General features: G+C 31.1%; 4 protein-coding genes and 1 long non-coding RNA gene across 7 annotated transcripts; 4 read left to right on the forward strand and 1 right to left on the reverse strand.

The window, feature by feature from the left end:
* The first annotated feature begins 2,446 nt into the window (after positions 1–2,446).
* On the forward strand, positions 2,447–4,886 carry LOC110738150 (60S ribosomal protein L28-1-like). Its single transcript, XM_021918518.1, has 4 exons — positions 2,447–2,598; positions 2,704–2,861; positions 3,604–3,764; positions 4,486–4,886. Exons 2-4 carry the CDS (start codon positions 2,714–2,716, stop codon positions 4,624–4,626), a joined length of 450 nt encoding a protein of 149 aa, XP_021774210.1. The 5' UTR covers positions 2,447–2,598; positions 2,704–2,713; the 3' UTR covers positions 4,627–4,886.
* A 333-nt stretch (positions 4,887–5,219) lies between these two features.
* Positions 5,220–9,264, reverse strand: LOC110738149 (GTP-binding protein YPTM2-like). Its single transcript, XM_021918517.1, has 8 exons — positions 9,107–9,264; positions 7,858–7,930; positions 6,402–6,449; positions 6,264–6,311; positions 6,115–6,186; positions 5,879–6,034; positions 5,673–5,776; positions 5,220–5,596 (listed from the first exon to the last, which is right to left on the reverse strand). Exons 1-8 carry the CDS (start codon positions 9,118–9,120, stop codon positions 5,503–5,505), a joined length of 609 nt encoding a protein of 202 aa, XP_021774209.1. The 5' UTR covers positions 9,121–9,264; the 3' UTR covers positions 5,220–5,502.
* Positions 9,265–9,642: 378 nt separating this feature from the next.
* Positions 9,643–10,080, forward strand: LOC110738151. Its single transcript, XR_002514570.1, has 3 exons — positions 9,643–9,737; positions 9,826–9,891; positions 9,988–10,080. It is a non-coding gene; the product is annotated as an uncharacterized LOC110738151 (long non-coding RNA).
* Positions 10,081–12,274: 2,194 nt separating this feature from the next.
* LOC110738153 (nucleolin-like) lies at positions 12,275–13,938 on the forward strand. 3 transcript variants are annotated; one of them, XM_021918521.1, is made up of 6 exons: positions 12,275–12,390; positions 12,499–12,546; positions 12,642–12,851; positions 12,930–13,202; positions 13,288–13,353; positions 13,504–13,938. In XM_021918521.1, the coding sequence occupies exons 2-6, from the start codon at positions 12,516–12,518 to the stop codon at positions 13,926–13,928; spliced, it is 1,005 nt and encodes a 334-aa protein (XP_021774213.1). In that variant the 5' UTR covers positions 12,275–12,390; positions 12,499–12,515; the 3' UTR covers positions 13,929–13,938. The 3 variants fall into 3 exon arrangements, with proteins under 3 accessions (XP_021774213.1, XP_021774216.1, XP_021774214.1); XM_021918524.1 differs by having other exon boundaries at positions 12,645–12,851; XM_021918522.1 differs by having other exon boundaries at positions 12,502–12,546.
* Positions 13,939–14,099: 161 nt separating this feature from the next.
* Positions 14,100–15,886, forward strand: LOC110738152. The gene is made up of 5 exons (XM_021918520.1): positions 14,100–14,501; positions 14,695–14,871; positions 14,964–15,303; positions 15,396–15,494; positions 15,570–15,886. The coding sequence occupies exons 1-5, from the start codon at positions 14,112–14,114 to the stop codon at positions 15,668–15,670; spliced, it is 1,107 nt and encodes a 368-aa protein (XP_021774212.1). The 5' UTR covers positions 14,100–14,111; the 3' UTR covers positions 15,671–15,886.
* Positions 15,887–18,191: the final 2,305 nt, after the last annotated feature.

Below are 18,191 nucleotides of genomic sequence, written 5' to 3' on the forward strand. Positions count from 1 at the left end.
AATGGAAACCTTTTCAAATTTTCTAGTGTTGATATGTTAGTTCAAGAATGGCAGCGCTTTATCTTTTTATGATTAAAAAAAAAAGTTTTCGAGACTTATCTATCTCACCACATGATTCAAAATATAATACTCTCTCTGTTATCTTTTATTTGTATTAGTTTGACCGGCACATTTGTCGATACGCAACTTTGACCATTAATATCTTTAATTGTCAATTAGTAAATACTAGCTAAAGTTTCATGCAATGCACGATTTTTACTAAATTATACTTGGATTATTTATTTTTTTGAAAGGGAAACAAAAAAAATATACTAAATCATAATTGTATGGTAAAGTATAACATTAACGCAAAATTTAACAATTATATACTTACAAAAAATTTATAGTATCATAATATATTACTTATTTGTTCATTTTTATAACCAACTTGCCTAAGGAAAAATAAATAAGTAAAAAAATATTTCATTTGAGTGTTTAAGGAAAATACAATTGTGTAAGGTGAATATTATAGGCCATGATATAAATACTTTTCATATGAAGGATTAAAAAATAAAAAATAAAAATAAAAAAAATGGAGGGAAAATTTTCAACCAGTGGATTTCGCTTTTAGTATTAAAAAAGGAAAAAAGGAAAAATACATGTGTCATCAGCGATTTCGCTTTTAGTATTAAGTTATTGACGGATTGATTATAATAAAATTATATTATGAAACTAGACATTATGAAGAATCTAATGATATATTATATAATAACATTTATTCATTTTATAGAGGTGAGCAAATCAAGTCAACATATCATTTTTTTTACACTAATCCTCTGGTGATGTGTTGAGCCTAACTTGTCAAATTATTATATACATTGCTCACCCTTTTAGGGTCTGTTCTGATTGATTGAATTGAACTGAACTGAACTGAATTTAACTGGACTGAATTGAACTGGAGTGAATATTTTATGAGAGAAGGAAATTAAGAACTGAACTGACCTGGAAATAATCTGAAGAGAATAGGCCCTTAGATATTTCCATTCTCTTTGCCACTCTTTATTACCACTTCTTTGAGCCAAAGTCAAACAATAATAACCCTAATTAATCACTCTTTATACCCCCATTCTTTTTGCTACATATGTTAGTTCAAGAAGTGCGCCACCAAAGCAACCACCCACCAAATTAAATATTTGACCACGAGTTTTATCTTCCATGGCTGGTGATCACATTTTAATCACAAGTTATCCTAAACTTATGAACTCGAAATTGTTGAATATGATTTTGGGTACTCGATTACATATACGGTGTAATTGTTAAACAAAAGACAAAATTACACTTGTAATTACTTATATATGATCTTTTCAAAACTTATTAAATATTTTTTTTTATTAAAATAAGGCACTATTTGAATCGGTGAAAACCTTTTCCTAGAAAACAATTTTAAACTTTTTTAGGGAAAAATAGAAATTATGGTTGAAAATTCATTTTACAAGCGGCGAAAAACTTCTTTTGAAATTTTGGAGGGAAGCAACATTTTCCTTTTCTCTCCTACCTTGTTTGATTCTCTCTCCTCACATCTTGTTCCATCTATTGCTATGTAAACATTTATTCTTTGTCTAACCTTTTTACTACTACACTTATATGATCCTTCTCCTCCATTTGCCTACATTATTTGATTACTTTTGGAAACAATTTGTTAGGTTTATAAGGAAGACAATATGTATCAATCAAACTAAACAAAGGAAAAAGTTTTCAAGGTATTTCATTGAATTCCATTTTTTCAGGAAAATTGTTTTTTACATCAAGAATAGAGTCTAAGTGAAATTAAGATTAACATAATCAAAACCTTATATGTACATTCAGATGCGCAATAAAAGTAAGTACACCTAGAATGATATTTTTCCTCATTTCATATCTATTTTTGCTCATTTTAAAATTCTAAAATAAACATATACTTCGTACATTATATTAACAGGTAGAAAATACCTTGTACACTTTGAAATTTTAAACCTTGGGGTGTGGCTCATTCCATTCACTTTAGTATCAAATACATGAAATTAAGGGGATGATATTCCATTTCAAAATTGAACTTAACACGTGGTATTAAGGGTCTATTCTCATTAACTGAAATGTGCTGAATTGAACTGAACTGAACTTATTAGAGCTGAACTGAATTAAACTGAAATGAATATTTTATAAGAGAAGGAAATTAGGAGCTGAACTGAACTGAACTGAAAACAATCGTATGAGAACAAGCCCTAAGTATCAAGTTCTAACCCAATACCACCTTAACCCTATTCCTGATTCCAAACCTACATCACTTTACGAATCGAACGCCCTTGTAAATGGTTTCATTACAAAAGCATGACCAAAATTTAAGTGAACACGACGGATATCTAACCAAGCTCTTAGCCCAACCCAAATCCCAGCTTTTAATTCAATACACAACCAAAGCAGCCCATAAACACAAACAAAAAAGCCCGAATTACAAACAACAAAACTAGGGTTTTATTGAGTCCAACGACGATATAAAACCCTAATTTATCGTCCCCTTCATTTCTTTCTGAGATCTCTCCTATAGCCTCAACAACTCAAACCCCCATTTTTAGAGCTTAGGTTTTCCTCTTTCTCTCTTTAATTTTGCTTTCAATTTGTTGATTTCTTCATCATGTATTTAAGTTTTTTATACTTATTTTTTCTGGGTTTGCATAAAATTTGCAGGAGAAGAAAAATGGCGACAGTACCAGGATCTTTGGTGTGGGAGATCGTTAAGAAGAACAACTGCTTTTTGGTGAAGGAATTTGGAAATGGATCTGCTAAAGTTCAGTTTAGCAAGGAAAACAACAACCTTTTCAACAAACACTCCTACAAGTATTCCGGTAATAATAATTTCTACTATTTTTAGTTGATCAAAATTGTATTTAAGTTTGTTTTCAGTTTTATTTGTGTGGTATTTTTCTGGGTTTTTGATGATTCATGTGGTTGATTGTAATTTGCTGATATTTGTTTAACAATGTGTTGGTTTTGATGATTGTTTGGTTTTCTTAGTTATATGTTATTATTTGATTTATTATCTTTCTATTTAATTTTTGGGTTTTGTTGATTCGTTTGATTGTTTGGAGATGGCAAGTAAAGTGAAAATCTTGGATTTTTGATGGTTTAATTAGGTGGGTGTATATTATTGTATATATATTTTTGTAATTATTGTTGATTGAATTGTATTAAATTGTCATTTTGAGTGGCTTTCATGCGTAGCTTGCTGCTTTTTAGGGTGTTGATGTGTATTTATGTAGGATTTGTTGACTTGTAGCTCTGATCAAGTGATGAGTATTTGAGGAGCTGTTGTGAAATTCATTTCTCCTAAAATGAAGTGTTTGTGCTAGAATGGCCTTGATAATATGTACATACAATTGCGGGTTTTATTACTCGTTTCATTTATTGATCATTACTTTCCTGCATTTTTGGAGCAACTGTCTTCTTAATATGTGGTGTGTAGTGTGCTACTGTCGTTCGTGTTTTATACCATGTTTTTGTTTTATACTAAGATTGGCTATGTAGTAGTGCCGTAGTTTAAGATAGGGTTGTGCTTATTGTAAATTAAGCATGTGTTTGTTCTCTTAGGTCTTGCAAACACCAAGACTGTGTCTGTTCAACCAGGAGGCAAAGACTCAGTTGTGCTCGCTACAACCAAGACCAGGAAGCAGAACAAGCCCGGTAGTCTAAAACACAAGTCTGTGATGAAGAAAGACTTCAGCAGGATGGTCAAGGCTGTTGAGAACCAGGTAATTGATTATTTGTTTATTTTATAAAAGGCGTGAAATGAATTTTCTTATGTTCCCCCATAAATTGAGTATTAAGACTAATCACAATTCACTATCAAGTATTGAAGTTTAGTGATAAGACTAGGCTATTTATTTACCAGAACATTGGTTTGCTTGAATTGAAATGCTATGTTTATATGTTGGAATGCTATGTTTATATGCGGTCTTGGATAGGGAGGTTTGTGCAGTGTTTAGTGTAGAAGCACCATCTGTTTTTGTTGATTGGGAACATTGAATTCTCATGCCCCTCGTGGGCCTCGACTGAAAGTTTTCACTGATAGTCTGATGCATTACATGCATACCTTAATCCCTCGTCTGATAATGAGCTAAACCTGGCTTTCTTTAGCTTCTTATTATTGGATGAGTTGCTGGAAGATGTAGTTTATCCTCTTCTCAATTATGATGAATGTTGGCCTATGTTGGTTCTTCACAGGCCATTTGTTAATGTTCAATTTGTGGATACTGAGGAGATTGGGCTGCTGTTACATTGTTGAAAAACTATGAGTTAACTAGGATGTTCCCTTTGTAGGTGTATTTGAATACTAGCTGTATTAAGTCAGTTGATTGCTCTGCTACGATGATTGTAGCAGTATTTAAGATCCTATTTCTGTCAATCTGCATTTATTTGTTTTGAGCCTTTTTTTTCTACTTGATCTTAACATTTTCTGCTCGTGTATGGCAGGTTTCCGACAATTACTACAGGCCTGACTTGAAGCAAGCTGCCCTTGCAAGGTTGAGCATTGTGAACAGAAGCCTTCAAGTTGCCAAGTCTGGTGTTAAGAAGAGGAACAGGCAGCCACCTAAGCTCCGCGGCAGGAAGTGAATTAGGTGTTGAAATTTTGTCATACTTTTGAGTAGTAGTTCTGGATGACTCTTCGACTCAATCTCCCATTTTGTTTCTCTTAGTTTTTGTCGTGTGAGACAGTATTATTTTCAATTTATGAGAAATAGACGACTTGGTTTCAACTGTTTTTGTCATACAACTAATGTGTTTGTGGAATGGATACATAGAAGCAATCATTATCATTGAAAGTTGGAAGTTGTTATTTCATCCACCATAATTTGGATGGTTTATTTCCTTTCCTTTTTGCTACTACCATAATTTGGATGGTTGATTTCCTTTCCATCTTGCTACTTGTGACATACCTTAACACTGCTAAGGGAGTATATGAATAATGATTCTAATTGATCTGTTTGTTTATCTTGCTGATGATCCAATGATACTGTAACCGTTCGGTTGGCTTGTTGCATCATTAAGTGCTCTTCCTATTCCATATTAATCAACAAAGTTATTACTGTACTAGTACTGTCCGCACAGTAAGAACTACACGAAGTATCATAAGTTGTAATTAAATATGACATGTAATTGGGTACAAAGGGGTAATCACTTTCATCTTTCTTCTGCAATCACAAATATGACATGTGAAGTTCATCTAGAGGGCTCAACCCAAATTTTATTGCCTTACGGAAACACGGGGAAATAGACAAGTACATAGTAAAAGAAATCTCAAGAATGCAGCATTCACAAATTACAGGAAGGGTGACTTGAATCTTTAAACATAGTTTTGTTTTGACAATTTTCTGTTTTATGTAGGAGCCCTTAGTTAACAACCAATATAAAGTTCAGAATCTTTTCTATGTACAAGTAAACACTGCTAATCAATAAGCTCAGTGTAATCTTTATGCTGACTGTAGCCAACTAAGAGCAACAGCTAGAGTTTTGGTTGACTGGTTGGCCACGAATTTGCACACCGGAAGGCTTGTCTGCACCGGCTCCAGGTTGAGTAGCCATTCTGCATAAGAAGAAATAGAATGATTGACCTGTAATTTACTTTAATATGAAGAATATAAACCTAATACGAAACATACCGATTCTTTATGTCTGTTGTCATGGTCAGAAACGCCTGCTCAACATTGGTAGCATCTTTGGCACTGGTTTCCAGGAAGGGGATACCAATTTCATCGGCATATGCCTTGAAAAAAATTCCAAAGAATCGTTAGCTAACTTGTTCTTTTAGCTTGCACATTCGTACATTGTATTACTGATCAATTGAACATTAAAATCATCCGCATACCTTAGCAGTTTCATAAGGAACAGCTCGATTGGCAGTTAAGTCGCTTTTATTTCCCACCAAGAGCTTGTTCACATTATTGCTTGCATAACGATCAATTTCACTAAGCCATTGTTTCACATTATTGAAGCTTTCTTGGTCTGTGATGTCGTAAACAATCTAGCAGAAAACAAGGGCAAGTTCTGTCAAAACTGTATAAAAGGTGGAACATTTTTCAAGGTTGATCGACTTAAGCTTACAATGATTCCATGTGCTCCACGGTAATAGCTACTTGTAATTGTCCGGAAACGTTCTTGACCAGCAGTATCCCACTAAATCAAGCACAATAACGATGTAAGGTGACTAAATATAATGCTGGAAACAATTAGAGAAGCTGAAAAATACTTACAATCTGCAGCTTTATGGTCTTGTTATCCTGCTCCACTGTACGAATTTTCTAAAGCACAAACAAAAAAAAAAGTTGATAATAATCAATTCACAGGAGAAAGTGTCCAATTCAGTTTACCAACAAAATGTCATTACTCACAAAGTCAACTCCTATGGTGCTTATGTAGCTGTCCAGGTACGAATCGTCCTTCATTACCAAACAAGTAGCAGTCAGCCATAGTAACATAAATACACAGAAGTTCAAGGGGTGCTTCTGATGGAAAATTCACAACTGATGGTACATTAGTATGAAGCAATTAAATGCAGAAATACAAGTTTCTCAACGGTAGCAGAACAGTTCACTATCATTGATGTTCTTAACCTGCGGAAAGAAGGAAGCATAGCAGACAAAACAATGCAAAAAATACACCACAAACAGCTATTATGATCAACATGCCAAAGGACCAGAGAGAATTAGATGGCATTATTTTACATAACGTATACAACTCTCTGACATGTTCTCTCAGAAGAAATAAGGAAACCACAAATCAGTGCAGAGAAGAAAGTTTATAATCAATAGAAAGTTCTGCCTAGACATTTGTAGAAAAGAGAAAACTTAGCTATGGGATATTAAATAAGAAGAAAAGGTCAAAGTAATAAGAAATTTACAGAGCTAGTCAATAATGTGTTTCAAGTACTATTGCATCGTTTCATTGCTTGTCATAAAACCAACAAGAGAAACTTCCAAACGTCTACATCAGCAATATCTTTAGGGGTCAGTGGTCGGGTGCCACAACTCTACAATGCAAGTTCTGCATCCCACTTAGTGGCCAGATGCTTGGATTCCAGAATCTTTGCAAATTCATTGACCTCAAGGCTCAAACAGATGTAAAAATAAAGCAAAAGTTACACTATAAAGAAGAACAGAAAATTTTGTCTGTGTGTCGAGAAATAGAAAGAAAGCCTATAAGAATAAGATTAGTGAAATTGAATTTTTAGCCTAGTGATGAATTCCTGAAAAGAACACTTTTATCATGCTATATCCCTGGGATGATTAGACCAAAACTGCTAAACCTCCAAAAGTCCTATGATTATCTAATTCGTCTGATTGAAATCAGAAAAGGGGCATTTATAAAATACGGAGTACATGTGAAGGCTTATAAGACCAAGAAACCAATATCCCTCATGGACTTATGAGACGTCAGACTGTACTCCTGTAAAAGAATTGAATGAGTAGACCTGCAAGATGTTGAAACTTGAAATGCTGTAGTTCACTAGAAAGGTAAAAAGTCAGTGCCAGCCTTCTTCCCAATCCCCCCCTACGTCACTTCTAGCAAATCTGTAAGAATGCTTATGTAGCTTACAGTTACTACACCCAGTCCTACTAGAAAAGGGCTACATAACAGACCTTTTCCATAACTACAATGCTGTATCAGAGAGCTAAAAAGACAACCTTTAAGCTTAATCTACGGCAAATTTCTTCACACTAAAGACATTATCCACGAAAATCAAAAGCTGACTTTTATAGCAGTCATCTGGCAGAGGTCCTCCTTGTTACCAGATGAAATCCAAACATTGTACTGAAACATTACAAGCACAAAAATGAACTGACGTACCGCAAATCTGAGTAAAAGACATGATTTTCCCACTCCAGAGTCGCCAATGAGCAAGAGCTTGAAGAGATAGTCACTGCAGTGTTTATACAATCAGTTTATGGTAAAAGGCCAACCTCAAGGAAGACTTATATAGTCAAATGTAGCTCAAGAGTCCTTGACTAGAATACAAATGATTGACAACATAAAATGCAGCTTAATTTTTAGAAAGGAAGTAGGTTTTTGCAGCTAACTAGTCAAACACAAAAATCCTAGCAGATCTTAGAATTAGCATAGTCCTTGTACATTTTTTTGGATTATTTTGTGTTTGGTTGGTGGATAACTTCTGTAGATTCTAATATCAATGATTTAATTCAGACAAATACATTAAGATTTTTGTGCATCTATCTCCAAGATATACATCCCTTGTCCTCAGCTAAATGTCTCACTTCCTATCTTACGGTATTCCATAATAAGTCTACATTTCCCTTATGTTCGTAACTTAAATGACTTAATTGCAACATCCCCTGTGAATTTTCCTAGGATCACAAGATCTAACTAAAGACAGATTCCCATAAAGTTCATGGCATTGAGCAACAAATTCAGCAATGAATTATTTCCACCACAAATTACGGGCAGCATTTTTTTTTTTTTAAAATCTACTTTACTCGAACTCTTTATTTTTATCTTAAGAACCCACACCAAATCAACACTCCAACATGAGTACGAATACTTCATTTTGAACCTAACACATGGAAATTACTCATACAAAAGCCGAGTTCAACACTTGGAAGCGTACTCTGATACGAGTTCCCGAGTCCAACCTCATCTTAATTTACTCCATTTAACCAAACCTCACACGGTCCTCACATGGTACTCTAATACGAGTTCATCCAAAATAATAATTCTAGTTTCAAAATTTCCCATCTTAATTTACTCCATTTAACACCCATCAACTAGTGACAACTACTGCCTTCATCCAATCATACAATAATATTTTTTCTCCCTAAACTATGAACCTAATAATTCTAGTTTCAAAATTTCCCCATTTAAAAATAAAGAATTATGTAAAGCAAGAAAATTTCAGCTCCGATCAGGGTCAAACTTTCACAAAATAATAAATTCAACAAAAAAAATTGAAGTAATAAAATGAATAATTCTGGAAATCGAATTCAACAAATTAATCAAACCAAAACCCTAAATAATCCATCCAATCAAATAATTAATAACTAGTTAATTAAACTGATCATGAAGAGATATAGAAAGAGCTTACTATTCGGGATTCATCGCAATTATAAAGTGAAATTCGGCTTCAGAAATTACAAAATTTGGAGCAGAAATTGGAGTAAATTCAACTCTGGTTACGTATGAAGAGAGAGAGACAAAAAAAAAGGTTGGTTTGAATGATTGAAGTTAATCTTCAGTCAGTTGACAGGTATACACGTTTATTTATTTATTTTTGGCATTATTGTAGACGTAATTACTTGTTGGGCTTTCATTTTGTCAACAGCCCTAAATTTAAGCCCACATATGTATAGCTGGATAATTCTTAACACCTACCCCCTAGTGTAGCTTCCACTACCTACACCCCCCCCCCCTTAAACACTGCGTATCACTCCACTAACCCACAGTAACCACTAACCCCACTAACCACACACTAACCGCAGTAAAATACTAACTGCACAGTAACCGCCCCTACCCCTTCCATATATATATTTAAAAAAAACCAACATTTTCTCTCTCTAAAAGATTCCTCTCAAACATTCTTCCATTTTTTCTCTCATAAAATTCAAAAAAAATCGAAGCATTTACAACAAAAAATTGTTCAAAATTACTTGAAAATTAGTACAAATGTCTGAAATTCAAGGTGATAAAGCAGAATCAGAACAAGATTTAGGAAAAGAGTAAGTAATTTTGTTCATTTATTTTTGCAATTGTAGTACGATTTTAAATATGAAACCTAATTTTTGGTTCAATTTCTTGCGATTGAAGTGTAATTTCGCAAAAGGAGACTTCACAGAAGAACATTGAAGTTGAAACTGCAAAATCGGAACAAGAGTAAGTAATATTGTTAATTTTGTTCATTTATTTTTGCAATTGTAGTACGATTTTAAATATGAAACCTAATTTATGTTCAATTTATTGCGATTGTAGTGTGAGTTTGCAGAAGAACATTTCAGAGAAGAACATTTTGCAGAAGAACACTTCAGAACGGAGTAATTCGGAGAAAAATACTGAAGAAATGTATGAACCCTAATTTAGTTCAATTTCTTGCGATTTAATGTGTGAACAATAATTTTTGTTAAATTCCTTGCAATTATAGTGCGATTTTAACAATTAATTAAACAAATCAGAGATGATGATGAAATACCTCTTCAGTCAAGAGTAGATAAATTGAAAAAAAAGCGCGAAAAAAGTCCAATTGTAGATCCTGAACTTTTAAAAGATATTGAAAAGTCAAGCGGTACAGATCTAAAAATGTCTCCAATGCCAAGGTATATAATCAGTTACATAATATATTATGTTCATTTTGAATATACTATTTGTATCTGATCATATGGTTTTATAATTGTTTAATATGTTGTTTGGATTTGATTATTAATAATGTTATCATGATCTTAGCTATATAATCATATAATCGTATATGATCATATTTGATACTCATAATGTTTATTTATAGATATAGTTTGATTTATATTTGTTCTTTGAATATTCATTGGGGCTTAAATGCACATTTAATTGAAACTCCATGAACATATAGAAATATGATAATAATCATTTCAGTTGTATGCCTTCAAACTAATACGATGTAATTAATTTATATTGTAGTGATGTACCGTTTAGAGTGATACACTTGCTTCAATTTAGAGATGGAAAATCTGAACCATTAACTCTAAAGAAAGTTATTGAACAAAATGAATTTGGTAGTAGTTATCAAAGATACACTCTAAACAAGTAAGTTTATATGTATTAAATAGTTGTTTTTATATGCAATAATTCTACATTGTGTATATATATCAAACTTATTAGGTAATTCTTAAAATTTTAGTGAAAAAAAAAGGTTCGAGTGAAATTTATTATGTCAAAATCAAGACCACCAGAGACAAATCAACAAATGAGGTATAAAAACTTTATACCAAAATAACTAGTGCTCTACTTCATAATATAAATTATTTATACTTCAATGTCATATTATATAAAATAATCCTAATTTTTTTAGTGAACAAAGTGAGAATGTCTCTGCTACTCAAAATGAGATTGGAAATCAATCTGCACAAGAGAGTAGAAATCAATGGTATGCTAATGCTAACTTTTGTATTAAAAAATATTCATTTTACATATGATACTTGTTCATTTTTTTTCAACAAATTAGAACTAATAAATATATTCAATATTCAGTAACAAAAATGTGGAGCAAAAACAGGATACAATTCCATTTGAAAAGGACAAAGATAATGTTGATCAAAGGTATTAATAAAAAAATGTTCATTTTATTATAGATAAATGTCCATTTTGTGTACCATTTATGTGCTTTTTTATTAAAAGTATCACCTAATATTGATTTCAGCAAGGCAAAAGGAGTTGAATCAGAGGGGAAAAGCAATACAGAGAAGATAAATACTGGGCCAAAGTAAGAAATATTAAATGTTCATTTTATATAGACTTTATGTTCATTTTTTATAGACTAAATGTTCATTTTATAATTAATTAGTCAAAATTATATATTCATGTATGTTTTTAATAAATTATCAGAAAAACCAAAGATGATGATCAAAAGAAGCCAAAAATAACAACTTTAAAGGAGAAGATGCAACAAGTACATATAGACATAGAAGAAAACCCAAAGTATGTTCAAATTTGAATAACTAAATAAAATAAAATAAATAATGTTATATATAAAAATTTCATAACACTATCTCACAATTACAGGAAGTACAATGAATCAACACTGAGAATCATGAAAAATCTCAAAAGAAGAGAAGAGTTGTACAAGAAATTTAACAAAGGTAAATGTTCACATATATTGAACATTTTGTTTAATGTTTATATATATCAGTTATAATAACCATATTCATTTTGCAGGTAAAGAAAAACAGAAGAAAAAAGATTCTGTAAAGAAGAATATTCCTGAAAAAGAAAAAAGCCCTGAAAAGAAAGAGCTGAAAGGTAAAAAGTTAAAATGTACATATTTATTTCATAAAATGTTCATTTTTGATATATATGATAAATTATTGTAATGTTCAATAAGATTAATCAATTTCAATTTTGACTGAAATAATTCTCTTAGAAGCACAAGAGGAAAAGAGGCAAGAAATAGACAAAAACACTGAAAAGAATACTGTGGAAAATGTTTTTCAAAAGTCAGATGAGAAAAAAGGTAAAAAATGTAAAATGTACATATTTATTAGATAAAATGTTCATTTTTAATCTGCATAAATTTCAAATTTCCTAATATAATTCTTATACTATGAGGAGGGAATAAAGGGCCAGAAAATGAGAAAATCCCTATAGAGAAACCTGTGAAAGATTCTTCTCAAAAGACAACAGATCTGGAAGGTAAAATTTTAAAATGTACATATTTATTACATACAAAGTTCATTTTTGATCTGCATAATATATAATGTTCAAGAAAGTTAATTTATTTCAATGATAAAATATGTATAGCAGGGCAAAAGGAAGATATGCCAAAGGCAACCCAGAAAGAAACTAAAGGTAAAATGTTCATTTATATTGTAAATAATAAACATTTTACATTATTTTCCATAAATGATCATTTAAAATTTATCATTTGATCATTTAACATGCAGCAGAAATGGCATATGATTATTATGAAATTGAGGATGAGACTGATCTAATATCTGAGGATTTGGATAGTGCACGTGTAAATGATGATCAAGCTCCATCATCTCAAAAGAGTGAACAATCAAGCCAAAGGAAAACAAGATACAAAACAATAGCAAGAAAAAACAAAAATAAAACCCCTATAGTGCCAAGTACAAGAGTTACAAGAAGCCAAGGTAAACATAACACTTTTGTATTTAATGTTAAATAGAAAATATTTATCTTTACTAACAAAAAGTTTAAAAACACAATAGATGTTTTGTTAGATGAATCTGCTAATGAAGGCCAAAAGGAAGAAACTGCTGATCCTGCTGAAGTATCCACAAAAAAAGGTGTGCAAAGAAGAATTTCTCCAAGGAAATCTGCAGCACCTACTCCAATAAAACAAATGGCAGGTGCCCCTTCTGAATATGTTCAAGCACCTATTAGAAAAATGGCAGGTGCTCCTGCTGAATATGTTCAAGCACCTATTAGAAAAATGGTTGGTGCTCCTGCTGAGAAAGTTGTGGAACAACAAGGAAAAAAGGGTAAATGTTCAATTGATTAAAAGTTTGTTATGTTTTAATTAATTTAATATTTGTATGTAATATATAAAACTTTAAAATTATATAGGTGGAAAAAAGAGACCTGCAGGACAATTGCAGAAAACTTCTAAGGTTGCTGGCAAAAGAAAAGCAGGTATACAATGATTTGTGATAAAAGTTCAATTTCAATGTATAGAATGATCATATATAAAAACTATATTGTTCATTTTGTCATTTGATTAAATTTCATTTAAATACATGGCTAATCATATATGATGACTTTTATATTCATGTCAATTTTCAGCTGCCAAGAAAAATGTTGGAAAAAGAAAAAAAATTCAAGAAGTGCCATATGATGAACCATCTCAAGATCCTTCTGACAGTGGTGATGACAGTGAAGAATCTGTCTATAAAGTTGAAAAAGAACCTGTTAGTAAGGAAGATGATGAATTGGAGGATGAGGAGGAGGAGGTTGAAATTAAGCCAAAGAAGAAAAAAGCAAAGAAGGAGGAGAAGGTGGTGAAGCCAAAGGCTGAGAAGAAGGTGCAAGAGTTGGTTGTGTATAAGTTAGAAGGTGAAGATAAGAAAAAAAAGAAAGCAAAAACTGAAATAATTGAGGCAGATGAAGTTGAAGAAATTGATGAAGAACAGTTTCAAGAAGAGAAAGCATCAACAAGAGGGGGCCATGTGAAGTTGATGCAATGGATAAAGCAAATGAGTAAAGAATAGAAATTAGAGATACAGGAGATTGGATTAGGAGCCCTGCTTGAAATCTAGTTACCTCAATTGGATCAAAGTTTCTGTTATTGGATTTTAAACAGTTTTGAAGAAAACAGTCAAACTTTTGAACTTTCAAAAAATCATTCGATTGAAGTGGAAGTGGAGGATATTAGAGTAGTTTATGGTCTACCAATGGGAGAAATACCCATTGTTGAAGCAAAATCAGAAAAAGCAAGTGAGGAGTTTGTAGGTTTTATGAAGAAGTGGAGAGGAAAATGGAATGGAAAAATTCCTTCCGTAAGCCAAATTGTGGCAAAATACATTGACAAAAAGTTTGAGAAAGACAGACCTGACAATGAAGATTTCATTACAAACTTTTTGGTGGTGGCAGTGAATGCATTGATAAAGTGCATACAAAACAATCGATGCCATTACAAGTTTCTCTATTCAACAATGCACAAGGAAAATATTAAAAACTTGAATTGGTGTCAATATGTGTTTGATTCACTGATAAAGAACCATGTTGATTGGAGAAAACAATCAAGCAAGGGATTCTACAAAGGACCCCTACAATTTCTAATGGTATGAATAATAATGTTCATTTTTTAATTATTGTTCAAATTTGTTATAATAATTGTTCAAATATATATGTTGATAATTGATCAAATAAAATATTCATTTATTATTTGGTAATTGATCAAATATGTTTTATAATTGATCATATATAATTTTGATCATATATAATCTGATAGTTAATCATTTTATTTTTTTGTAGCTGTTCTATTTTGATAGAGTCCAGAGATTGGGGAAAAAGCCACCAAGAACAATTCCAATTATTTCTGTTTGGAAACGGGACATGGTTCTTGAAAGAATAAAAAATGAATTGGAATTGGGACTTGGTAAAGGGAAGATACTTCCTAGAATTGTTGAAGAAGCTGAAATCAGTCCTGAGGTATGTAAAATGAACACTTTGAAATACATAAATGTTCATTTCTTTAATATGAAATATATTGGTTAAAATCTAACAATTTATCTATAATATAGATTTTTATGAATGATTTCATTGATGTGGTGATTGAAACTGGTCGTTCCTTGTCAAAACTATCAAGCAAACTGTTGAAAGCTAAGGAAATATTCCCTGAAAATGACTTGGTAAAGAAAGTTGTAGAGGTTATGGGGAAAGTGGCAAGAGAACAATCAATCTTAAGCCAAGATGAAGAAATCTATGGCTCCGAAGATTTCTTGAATGCAATTGCAGAAGCTAAAAGGGAATTTTTTAAAGCAGCTGATATGGAGAAAAACAAAAAAGGAAAACAAAAAAAGGAGGAGTTCAACATCAACAAAGCATTCAGTTTGGGACTTACTCCCCCATCTCCACAAATTGGTAAGAACAAAATAAAAATGTTTAAATATGATACTCAATATATTTAATGATATGTTTAACTAACAATTGTTTTTTGTAAAAAATGAAATCAGATACAACAAATCCAACATCTACAACTATGGGTGTTATTGCAGTTGAAGCTTCTGCTTCTGTAGAAGATGAAAATCCTACTGGAAAATCTCCTCCTATAGGTAAAAAAAATGTTCATAATTATTATGTATAATGTTCATATTCATATTTGTTAATGTTCATTTTATAAACTGCAGAATTGGCGAATCCAAAGAGCACTGAAAATCAAGCCTCTGGTTTTGTACAAGTTGTAGAAGACAATTCACAAAAAAAACTCCAGCAGCTAGTGAAGTTATGAGGAACAAGGAAAGTGAACAAGAACAGGGGTAAAAAGCAAAACCCCAGCAATTAGTGATGTCCTATGTATTATTAGTAATAATGTAGTTTATTTTGGTGTTTCAAAAAAACAATTAAGGTTTATGTAACTTTGAAGAATGTTTTATTAAATCAAGAACAAGTAAGGGTTATGTAATTTATGAGTTTCAACATGTTATTGTAATATTAATTAGTTTTTGTGTGGTGTAAACTATTTCTATTAATAATTTAGTTGTTAAAATATAAACATAACATTATGTTACTAACTTGATTTGATTTTCAGAAAACAAGTGAAAAATCTAACAGTGGAGATACAGAAGGAAATTTTGACAATAAAGAAAAAGAATTAAGATTCATCTTCCTCAGAGACTGGCAAAAGGTAAAGATATTACATATCTTGCTCAACAAATAAATGAACATTTGTGGGAACCAATATGTTCATATATAAATTACTTTTTGTTCAGGGAAGAAAATATAAAAAAAAGTCATCGAGAAGTCAAATGAAACACAACCAGAAAAGAAGATAGATGACAGGTATAAATTACAATCCTTAATTTTCTAATTATTTTAAATGTTCATCTGTACATACATATATGATAATATTTGGTTCATAATATGTTCAGTTCATCAAAGAGGCCACAACGTCAATCCCAAACTCTTCCTCTTGCATTTAGATCTCCATATATGGTCAAATACAAAGATCTTTTTAAAGATGAGAAAAAAATGAATCAACTTGTATGTGACTTTGCTTACAGTGGAGAAGATGAAAGGTAACTTATTCATAATACATAAACTTTTATAAGTTTTTGAGAAATTACTCATTTACACATTGCTTAATGTTCATTTGCAGTGCACTTTTATATCATGATGGATTAAATAACATAAATAGAGCAGAAATGAAAACACTTGGAGATGATGTACAAGTTATGAATTGTGTCATAGATTCATGGGCAACAATTCTAAATCATAAGAACACAAAAAACAAGATATATTTCTCAACAATGCCACATGTAAGTTTATTTCAATTATTTTAGATTTTTATTACTCAACAAAGGTTTTATTAATTAATGTTTACATGTTTAAAAATGCAGCAAATTATGTGCACAAATAATGTGTGCAGAGAGGGGTCAACAATGGAAAAAAGATGTAAGGACTTCATAGAAAGAATAAACAATGAATTAAAGATGTACAAAATCAAAAGCATTGTTGGATACAAACAGGTAACATCAATACATATATTATAACATGTTCAATTCTAATAAATTAAATGTTCAATAATAATATATTATTTGTTCATATATTTTTTCCAGCAGCAGCTGCCAATCATTTTTTCGTGTTGTGCATCAATCATATGAAGGATACCATCCATATCATCGACAATAGAAAGTTACCACAACATGTATCAGTACCTCAAAAGTATCTTGACCAACCAAAAATGATTGTAAGTTAAAATATTATTCAATCATTTTGATAAATGACTAATTTTTATTATATACATTTTAAATGTTCATTTTCTGATCAATAAATATTCACTTGTTGATTGATAAATGTTCAAAACAGCTAAAAGGATTGGCTGCATACATGAAACATATTGGTTATGAGGATGCAAGTTTCATTGAAGATTATCAAATTGTATTGGAAAAAATGAAATGGCGCAGCAATGCAGACTACACAAACTGTGGAGTTTACATTATGAAGCATATGGAAATTTTCACTGCTGATCCTAATGAAGAATGGATTTGTGATTTGAAAGCAAACAACGTAAGTATATCAAATGTTCAATTATATAACATGTAATGTTCATTTATATAACATATAATTGTTCTTAACTTATAATTCATTCTTATTCGCAGCTGAACCAAATAAGGAAACTGAGGATGCAATACACAGCTGAACTGATGCTTTTTGAAGAAAACACTGAGTCTAGGATAAATAGAAGAAAAGCAAGAAAGTTGGAAAAATAGTAGTAATATAGTCATTTTTCATATAAAGACAATTTCAATGTATAAACAATATTTCATATTTAGACAATTTCATTTACATATCAGCATTATTATTTTAAAAAGTTTGTATTTGGATATTTCTTTTTAATCAATTTCATGTATAAAAAAATTACATATAAAATGTTCATTTATTTAAGCATAAATGTTCATATTCAAATATGATCATATATCATAAAAAGTTGCATGTGTTGATAAAATCATATATAATACTATGATAAATGATCAAATATGAACACATAATGTACATATATAAATAATAAAAAGAACATATTTTCAAAGTATATATATAAAAAAATGGAACTGTTAATAATATTTGGTAGAAACACATTCTAATATCAATAATGGTGTAAAAAAGATATATAATCTGACAATATAATTATTAAAACAAGTATGAAATACTGATTATAATAATACTTGAAGAAGTATTAGCTCTCTTATTTACCACTATTAGCTAATCTCTTAGCTACATTAGTATCAAAAAAAGCTAAAAATCTATCATAC

The sequence above is a fragment of the Chenopodium quinoa genome, unplaced genomic scaffold (genome assembly GCF_001683475.1).
Source record: "Chenopodium quinoa cultivar QQ74 unplaced genomic scaffold, ASM168347v1, whole genome shotgun sequence".
Taxonomy (NCBI): domain Eukaryota; kingdom Viridiplantae; phylum Streptophyta; class Magnoliopsida; order Caryophyllales; family Amaranthaceae; genus Chenopodium; species Chenopodium quinoa.